The 10,239-nt window shown below is 59.5% G+C and overlaps 1 protein-coding gene across 1 annotated transcript; it reads right to left on the bottom strand.

Annotated features, from left to right (window-relative positions):
- Window positions 1-287: 287 nt before the first annotated feature.
- Window positions 288-7,232, bottom strand: LOC139250687 (voltage-dependent calcium channel gamma-7 subunit-like; the record flags this gene model as incomplete). The annotated part of the gene is made up of 3 exons (XM_070873062.1): window positions 288-433; window positions 4,973-5,113; window positions 7,146-7,232. Coding segments are annotated over 3 exons (374 nt in total), but the record flags the coding sequence as incomplete, so codon positions are not given.
- Window positions 7,233-10,239: the final 3,007 nt, after the last annotated feature.

The raw sequence follows: 10,239 nt of genomic DNA, 5'->3' as shown, positions 1-10,239 counted from the left end.
GTGAAGGAGAGGGGGAGGGAGTGAAGGAGGGGGGGAAGGAGTGAAGGAGAGGGGGAGGGAGAGAAGGAGAGGGGGAGGGGAGAGAAGGAGAGGGGGAAGGAGTGAAGGAGGGGGGGAGGGAGTGAAGGAGAGGGGGAGGGAGAGAAGGAGAGGGGGAAGGAGTGAAGGAGGGGGGGAGGGAGTGAAGGAGAGGGGGAGGGAGAGAAGGAGGGGGGGAAGGAGTGAAGGAGAGGGGGAGGGAGTGAAGGAGAGGGGGAGGGAGTGAAGGGATAGTCCTGCGCACTCACCTCTTTGAGCAGGAAGGAGGAAGCGGCGAAGGCGAATGACCAGCCGTAGCGATACTGGAAGTAATGCTCGGGCTCCCGCGGGCGATTCATCACCTCGTCATTGATGCTCGATATGTACAGGACCAGACCTACCACCAGCGAGAGGCCTGGGGAGAGAGACATCCTGTTATAGTGTGCTGGGGGAGTGGGGAGCTTCAAACACCCAATCACCCCCACCCCTCAATCACCCGATCACCTCCGACCCCCGACCCCTCAATCACCCGATCACCCCCGACCCACGACCCCTCAATCACCCGATCACCTCCGACCTCTGACCCCTCAATCACCCGATCACCTCCGACCTCTGACCCCTCAATCACCCAATCACCCCCGACCCCTCAATCACCCGATCACCCCCACCCCCGACCCCTCAATCACCCAATCACCCCCGACCCCTCAATCACCCGATCACCCCCACCCCCGACCCCTCAATCACCCGATCACCTCCGACCTCTGACCCCTCAATCACCCGATCACCCCCGACCCCCGACCCCTCAATCACCCGATCACCCCCACCCCCGACCCCTCAATCACCCGATCACCTCCGACCCCCGACCCCTCAATCACCCGATCACCTCCGACCTCTGACCCCTCAATCACCCAATCACCCCGACCCCCGACCCTTCAATCACCCGATCACCTCCGACCCCCGACCCCTCAATCACCCGATCACCTCCGACCTCTGACCCCTCAATCACCCAATCACCCCGACCCCTGACCCCTCAATCACCCGATCACCTCCGACCGCTGACCCCTCAATCACCCGATCACCTCCGACCCCCGACCCCTCAAACACCCGATCACATCCGACCCCCGACCCTTCAATCACCCGATCACCTCCGACCCCCGACCCCTCAAACACCCGATCACCTCCGACCCCTGACCCCTCAAACAGCCGATCACCCCGACCCCCGACCCCTCAAACACCCGATCACCTCCGACCTCTGACCCCTCAATCACCCGATCACCTCCGACCTCTGACCCCTCAAACACCCGATCACCACCGACCCCCGACCCCTCAATCACCCGATCACCTCCGACCCCCGACCCCTCAATCACCCGATCACCCCGACCCCTCAATCACCCAATCACCTCCGACCTCTGACCCCTCAAACACCCGATCACCCCGACCCCGACCCCTCAATCACCCGATCACCTCCGACCTCCGACCCCTCAAACACCCGATCACCTCCGATCTCTGACCACTCAAACACCCGATCACCTCCGACCTCTGACCCCTCAAACACCCGATCACCCCGACCCCCGACCCCTCAATCACCCGATCACCTCCGACCTCTGACCCCTCAAACACCCGATCACCTCCGACCTCTGACCCCTCAAACACCCGATCACCTCCGACCTCTGACCCCTCAAACACCCGATCACCCCGACCCCTGACCCCTCAATCACCCGATCACCTCAGAACCCCGACCCCTCAAACACCCGATCACTTCCGACCCCCGACCCTTGCTCAATCACCCGATCACCTCTGACCCCCGACCCTCAATCACCCGATCACCTCCGACCCCCGACCCCTCAATCACCCGATCACCTTCGACCCCCGACCCCTCAATCACCCGATCACCCCGACCCCCGACCCCTCAATCACCCGATCACCCTGACCCCCGACCCCTCAATCACCCGATCACCCTGACCCCCGACCCCTCAATCACCCGATCAACCCGATCCCTGACCTCTCAATCACCCGATCACCTCCGACCCCCGAACCCTCAATCACCCGATCACCTCCGACCCCCGACCCCTCAAACACCCGATCACCTCCGACCTCTGACCCCTCAAAAACCCAATCACCCCGGCCCCTCAAACACCCGATCACCCTGACCCCCGACCCCTCAATCACCCGATCACCACCGACCTCTGACCCCTCAATCACCCCGACCCCCGACCCCTCAATCACCCGATCACCCCCGACCCCTCAATCACCCGATCACCCCGACCCCCGACCCCTCAATCACCCGATCATCCTGACCCCGACCCCTCAATCACCCGATCACCCCGACCCCGACACCTCAAACACCCGATCACCTCCGACCTCTGACCCCTCAAACACCCGATCACCCTGACCCCCGACCCCTGAAACACCCGATCACCTCCGACCTCTGACCCCTCAATCACCCGATCACCCCGACCCCCGATACCTCAAACACCCGATCACCCCGACCCCCGACCCCTCAATCACCCGATCACCCCGACCCCCGACCAATCAAACACCCGATCACCCTGACCCCCGACCCCTCAATCACCCGATCACCCTGACCCCCGACACCTCAATCACCCGATCATCCCGACCCCCGACCAATCAAACACCCGATCACCTCCGACCCCCGACCCCTCAATCACCCGATCACCCCGACCCCTGCCCCCTCAAACACCCGATCACCTCCGACCCCCGACCCCTCAATCACCCGATCACCCTGACCCCCGACCCCTCAATCACCCGATCACCTCCGAAACCCGGACCCCTCAAACACCCGGTCACCTCCGACCTCTGACCCCTCAAACACCCGATCACCCTGACCCCCGACCCCTGAAACACCCGATCACCTCCGACCTCTGACCCCTCAATCACCCGATCACCCCGACCTCCGACCCCTCAAACACCCGATCACCCCGACTCCCGACCCCCGACCCCTCAATCACCCGATCACCCCGACCCCCGACCAATCAAACACCCGATATCCCCGACCCCTCAATCACCCGATCACCCTGACCCCCGACCCCTGAAACACCCGATCACCTCCGACCTCTGACCCCTCAATCACCCGATCACCCCGACCCCCGACCCCTCAAACACCCGATCACCCCGACTCCCGACCCCCGACCCCTCAATCACCCGATCACCCCGACCCCCGACCCCTCAATCACCCGATCACCCCGACCCCCGACCCCTCAAACACCCGATCACCCCGACCCCCGACCCCTCAATCACCCGATCACCCCGACCCCCGACCCCTCAATCACCCGATCACCCCGACCCCCGACCCCTCAATCACCCGATCACCCCGACCCCCGACCCCTCAAACACCCGATCACCCCGACCCCCGACCCCTCAATCACCCGATCACACCGACCCCTGACCCCTCAAACACCCGATCACCTCCGACCCCCGACCCCTCAATCACCCGATCACCCTGACCCCCGACCCCTCAATCACCCGATCACCTCCGACCCCCGACCCCTCAAACACCCGGTCACCTCCGACCTCTGACCCCTCAAACACCCGATCACCCTGACCCCCGACCCCTCAAACACCCGATCACCTCCGACCTCTGACCCCTCAATCACCCGATCACCCCGACCTCCGACCCCTCAAACACCCGATCACCCCGACTCCCGACCCCCGACCCCTCAATCACCCGATCACCCCGACCCCCGACCAATCAAACACCCGATCACCCCGATCCCCGACCCCTCAATCACCCGATCACCCTGACCCCTGACCCCTGAAACACCCGATCACCTCCGACCTCTGACCCCTCAATCACCCGATCATCACCGACCCCCGACCCCTCAAACACCCGATAACCTCCGACCCCCCAGAACACCAAGCCCTCAAACACCCTCCCAGCCCCGACCCTCAAGCCCCTCCCACCCCTGGCCCCCGACCCCATCAAACACCCTCTCACCCCCCGACCCCTCCGACGCAAGCCCTCAGACAGAGGACACATCCTGAGGTCAGCATTGTCTCAAGTGCAGCCAGACCTGGCCAACGTCCAGCCTCGGGCTGAGAAGTGGCAAGTAGCGTTCAATGCCCGCTCAAGTGCCAGGCAACGACCACCCCCAACAACCGAGAGTCGAACCACCGCCCCTTGACATTCAGTGGTGTGACCGCTGCCCAAATCCCCCCACCAGCAACATCCTGGGGGCGGTCACCATTGACCAGAAACGTAACCGGACCAGCCGCAGAAAGACCGCGGCCACGAGAGCGGGTCAGCGGCTGGCTATTCTGCGATGAGTGCCTCGCCTCCTGGCTCCCCGAAGCCTCTCCACCGTCTCCAAGGCGCAAGTCAGGAGCATCACGCGATGGGACACTCTCTTTCTCTCTCCCCACCCACTTTGCCGGGATGAGTTGCAGCTCCCGACAAACACTGGAGAAGCTCCCGACAACCCGCCCGGGACAGAGCAGCCCCGCTCGATGGGCCGCGCCATCCAGCACCTCCAAACACTCCCTCCCTCCCTCCCTCCCTCCCTCCCTCCCTCCCTCCACCGGCGCACCGCGTCTGCGGTGAGCACCCTCTACGAGACGCACCCCGCCAAGGCAGAACCTCCCGAACCCGCCACCTCCAGCCCGCCTCGAAGGCCAAGGGCAGCAGGTCCATGGGAACACCGCCCCCTCCAGGTTCTCCCCTCCCGGTCACACACACACACACACACACACACGCTCCATCCCCTCGACTGGGAACTATATCGGGCCGTTCCTTCATCACAATCCGGGCACTCCCTCCCCGAACAGCGCCGTGTGGGAGCTCCTTGGCCACACGGGACTGCAGCGGTTCAAGAAGGGGGCTCACCACCCACCTTCTCGAGGGGCCTTTTGGCAGGGCGATGGACATCGGCCTTGGCCAGCGACGCCCGCATCCCGGTGGGGGGGTGGGAGGGGAATGTAAAAAAAAAAAACGACGTACCGGAAAGAATAAAAAAGATGCCAGAGACAAAGGCGAGGATGGTCCTCTGGGGCCGAATGTGTCCAACGTTGCTGATGACGAACGCGGTGAAGACAAACAGCAGGCTGACCATCGGGAACGGAGTCGCTGTCCTCACCATCTCTGCAACGCAACACAACGCAAGAGTGTCAGAAACCGGAGCCAGGAGTCCGGCCATTCGGCCCCTCGAGCCCTGCCCCGGCCATTGAATACCACCGTGGCCTGATCCCGATCTTGGACCCAGCTCCACTTCCCTGCCCCGCCCCCCTTATCGGTTAAGGAACTGTCTATCTCTGTCTTAAATATATTCAATGTCCCGGCTTCCACAGCTCTCTGAGGCAGCGAGTTCCACAGATTTACAACCCTCTGAGAGAAGAAATTCCTCCTCATCTCAGTTTTAAATGGGCGGCCCCTTATTCTAAGACCATGCCCCCTAGTTCTAGTCTCCCCCATCAGTGGGAACATCCTCTCTGCATCCACCTTGTCGAGCCCCCCCCTCATAATCTGATACGTTTCGATAAGATCACCTCTCATTCTTCTGAACTCCAATGAGTAGAGGCCCAACCTCCTCAACCTTTCCTCATAAGTCAACCCCCTCATCCCCGGAATCGACCGAGTGAACCTTCTCTGAACTGCCTCCAAAGCAAAGTGTGTCCTTTGGTAAATACGGAGAGCAAAACTGTGCACGCAGTACTCCAGGTGTGGCCTCACCAATACCCTGTGTAACTGGAGCAAGACTTCCCTGCTTTTATACTCCATCCCCCTTTGCAATAAAGGCCAAGATACCATTGGCCCTTCCTGATCACTTGCTGTACCTGCGTACTAACCTTTTGTGTTTCATGTACAAGTAACCCCCAGGTCCCGCTGTACTGCCGCACTTTGAAATCTTTCTCCGTTTAAATAATAACTTGCTCTGTGATTTTTTTTCTGCCAAACTGCCTGACCTCACACTTTCCCACATTATACTCCATCGGACAAATTTTTGCCCACTCACTGAGCCTGTCTGTGTCCTTTTGCAGATTTTCTGTGTCCTCCTCACACATTGCTTTTCCTCCCATCTTTGTACCGTCAGCAAACTTGTCTACGTTACACTCAGTCCCTTCTTCCAAGTCGTTAATATAGATTGTAAATAGCTGGGGCCCCAGCACTGATCCCTGCGGCACCCCACTAGTTACTGATTGCCAACCCGAGAATGACCCATTTATCCCCACTCTCTGTTCTCTGTTAGTTAGCCAATCCTCTATCCGTGCTAATATATTACCCCCCAACCCCGTGAACTTTTATCTTGTGCAGTAAATAGCTGGGGCCCCAGCACTGATCCCTGCGAACCACACTAGTTACTGATTGCCAACCCGAGAATGAACCATTTATCCCCACTCTCTGTTCTCTGTCAGTTAGCCAATCCTCTATCCATGCTAATATATTACCCCCCAACCCCGTGAACTTTTATCTTGTGCAGTAAATAGCTGGGGCCCCAGCTCTGATCCCTGCGGCACCCCACTAGTTACTGATTGCCAACCCGAGAATGACCCATTTATCCCCACTCTCTGTTCTCTGTTAGTTAGCCAATCCTCTATCCGTGCTAATATATTACCCCCCAACCCCGTGAACTTTTATCTTGTGCAGTAAATAGCTGGGGCCCCAGCACTGATCCCTGCGAACCACACTAGTTACTGATTGCCAACCCGAGAATGAACCATTTATCCCCACTCTCTGTTCTCTGTCAGTTAGCCAATCCTCTATCCATGCTAATATATTACCCCCCAACCCCGTGAACTTTTATCTTGTGCAGTAAATAGCTGGGGCCCCAGCTCTGATCCCTGCGAACCACACTAGTTACTGATTGCCAACCCGAGAATGAACCATTTATCCCCACTCTCTGTTCTCTGTCAGTTAGCCAATCCTCTATCCACGCTAATATATTACCCCCCAACCCCGTGAACTTTTATCTTGTGCAGTAAATAGCTGGGGCCCCAGCTCTGATCCCTGCCGCACCCCACGAGTTATTGACTTGGCTGCGTTACACTCATGCCACATGCCATTTGCCTTTCCAATAAAGGATGAAGGTATGAATGAATAAATAAACGTTTGGGAGCACTTTGGGAGTGTGCATGTGTAACCGAACTCATATACTCTTCACGGGAGAGGTACTTACTGAGAATATTAGCTGTATTTTCTGTTGTAATCTCGACCTCGGGTTCCAGGAAGTAATCAGTAGCGACACAGCGACCATTCTCTGGCCCTGTGGGAGAGAGAGAGAGATAAACATCTTTCGGAAATCATCCAGGGTTCCTGCTCCTGATCACTGCCCAGTGACCCCTGGGTGAGAGAGAGGGGAAATCAGCCAGGGTTCCTGCTCCTGATCACTGCCCACTGACCCCTGGGTTAGAGAGAGAGGGGAAATCAGCCTGGGTTCCTGCTCCTGATCCCCGCCCAGTGACCCCTGGGTTAGAGAGAGGGGAAATCAGCCAGGGTTCCTGCTCCTGATCCCCGCCCAGTGACCCCTGGGTTAGAGAGAGGGGAAATCAGCCAGGGTTCCTGCTCCTGATCACTGCCCAGTGACCTCTGGGTTAGAGAGAGGGGAAATCAGCCAGGGTTCCTGCTCCTGATCACTGCCCAGTGACCCCTGGGTTAGAGAGAGAGAGGGGAAATCAGCCAGGGTTCCTGCTCCTGATCACTGCCCAGTGACCCCTGGGTTAGAGAGAGGGGGGAAATCAGCCAGGGTTCCTGCTCCTGATCACTGCCCAGTGACCTCTGGGTTAGAGAGAGACGGGAAATCAGCCAGGGTTCCTGCTCCTGATCACTGCCCAGTGACTCCTGGGTTAGAGAGAGGGAAATCAGCCAGGGTTCCTGCTCCTGATCACTGCCCAGTGACCCCTGGGTTAGAGAGAGGGGAAATCAGCCAGGGTTCCTGCTCCTGATCACTGCCCAGTGATCCCTGGGTTAGAGAGAGGGGGGAAATCAGCCAGGGTTCCTGCTCCTGATCACTGCCCAGTGACCCCTGGGTTAGAGAGAGGGGGGAAATCAGCCAGGGTTCCTGCTCCTGATCACTGCCCAGTGACCTCTGGGTTAGAGAGAGGGGAAGTCAGCCAGGGTTCCTGCTCCTGATCACTGCCCAGTGACCCCTGGGTTAGAGAGAGGGGAAATCAGCCAGGGTTCCTGCTCCTGATCACTGCCCAGTGACCCCTGGGTTAGAGAGAGAGGGAAATCAGCCAGGGTTCCTGCTCCTGATCACTGCCCAGTGACCCCTGGGTTAGAGAGAGGGGAAATCAGCCAGGGTTCCTGCTCCTGATCACTGCCCAGTGATCCCTGGGTTAGAGAGAGGGGGGAAATCAGCCAGGGTTCCTGCTCCTGATCACTGCCCAGTGACCCCTGGGTTAGAGAGAGGGGGGAAATCAGCCAGGGTTCCTGCTCCTGATCACTGCCCAGTGACCTCTGGGTTAGAGAGAGGGGAAGTCAGCCAGGGTTCCTGCTCCTGATCACTGCCCAGTGACCCCTGGGTTAGAGAGAGGGGAAATCAGCCAGGGTTCCTGCTCCTGATCACTGCCCAGTGACTCCTGGGTTAGAGAGAGGGGAAATCAGCCAGGGTTCCTGCCCCTGATCACTGCCCAGTGACCCCTGGGTTAGAGAGAGGGGAAATCAGCCAGGGTTCCTGCTCCTGATCACTGCCCAGTGACCCCTGGGTTAGAGAGAGAGGGGAAATCAGCCAGGGTTCCTGCTCCTGATCACTGCCCAGTGACCCCTGGGTTAGAGAGAGAGGGGAAATCAGCCAGGGTTCCTGCTCCTGATCACTGCCCAGTGACCCTTGGGTTAGAGAGAGAGGGGAAATCAGCCAGGGTTCCTGCTCCTGATCCCCGCCCAGTGACCCCTGGGTTAGAGAGAGAGGGGAAATCAGCCAGGGTTCCTGCTCCTGATACCCGCCCAGTGACCCCTGGGTTAGAGAGAGGGAAATCAGCCAGGGTTCCTGCTCCTGATCACTGCCCAGTGACCCCTGGGTTAGAGAGAGAGGGGAAATCAGCCAGGGTTCCTGCTCCTGATCACTGCCCAGTGACCCCTGGGTTAGAGAGAGGGGGAAATCAGCCAGGGTTCCTGCTCCTGATCACTGCCCACTGACCCCTGGGTTAGAGAGAGGGGAAATCAGCCAGGGTTCCTGCTCCTGATCACTGCCCAGTGACCCCTGGGTTAGAGAGAGGGGAAATCAGCCAGGGTTCCTGCTCCTGATCACTGCCCAGTGACCCCTGGGTTAGAGAGAGGGGAAATCAGCCAGGGTTCCTGCTCCTGATCACTGCTCAGTGACCCCTGGGTTAGAGAGAGGGGAAATCAGCCAGGGTTCCTGCTCCTGATCACTGCCCAGTGACCCCTGGGTTAGAGAGACGGGAAATCAGCCAGGGTTCCTGCTCCTGATCACTGCCCAGTGACCCCTGGGTTAGAGAGAGAGGGGAAACCAGCCAGGGTTCCTGCTCCTGATCACTGCCCAGTGATCCCTGGGTTAGAGAGAGAGGAAATCAGCCAGGGTTCCTGCCCCTGATCACTGCCCAGTGACCCCTGGGTTAGAGAGAGAGGGGAAATCAGCCAGGGTTCCTGCTCCTGATCCCCGCCCAGTGACCCCTGGGTTAGAGAGAGAGGGAAATCAGCCAGGGTTCCTGCTCCTGATCACTGTCCAGTGATCCCTGGGTTAGAGAGAGAGGGGAAATCAGCCAGGGTTCCTGCTCCTGATCACTGCCCAGTGACCCCTGGGTTAGAGAGAGGGGAAATCAGCCAGGGTTCCTGCTCCTGATCACTGCCCAGTGACCCCTGGGTTAGAGAGAGGGGGAAATCAGCCAGGGTTCCTGCTCCTGATCACTGCCCAGTGATCCCTGGGTTAGAGAGAGAGGGGGAATCAGCCAGGGTTCCTGCTCCTGATCACTGCCCAGTGACCCCTGGGTTAGAGAGAGAGAGGGAAATCAGCCAGGGTTCCTGCTCCTGATCCCCTCCCCTTCTCTCAACCTCCCCACCTCTATCTCTATCTTCTCCCCTCCCCCATCCCCTCCCCTACCCTCCTCACCCCCCTCCCTCCCTCTCCTCTCTCCTGCACCCCTCCCCCTCCTCTCCCTCCCTCCCTCCCCCTCACCTCCCCTCCTCTCCCTCCCTCCCACCCTCCCCCCTCCCCCTCAGCTCCCTCCTCTCCCTCCCCCTCCCCTCTCCCTCCCTGCCCCTCACCACACCTCCTCTCCCTCCTCCCTCCCCCACCCCTCTCACTCCCTCCCCCT

The sequence above is a fragment of the Pristiophorus japonicus genome, unplaced genomic scaffold, assembly GCF_044704955.1.
Source record: "Pristiophorus japonicus isolate sPriJap1 unplaced genomic scaffold, sPriJap1.hap1 HAP1_SCAFFOLD_4103, whole genome shotgun sequence".
Lineage (NCBI taxonomy): Eukaryota > Metazoa > Chordata > Chondrichthyes > Pristiophoridae > Pristiophorus > Pristiophorus japonicus.
This window is presented reverse-complemented; position numbering and strand designations above follow the sequence as displayed.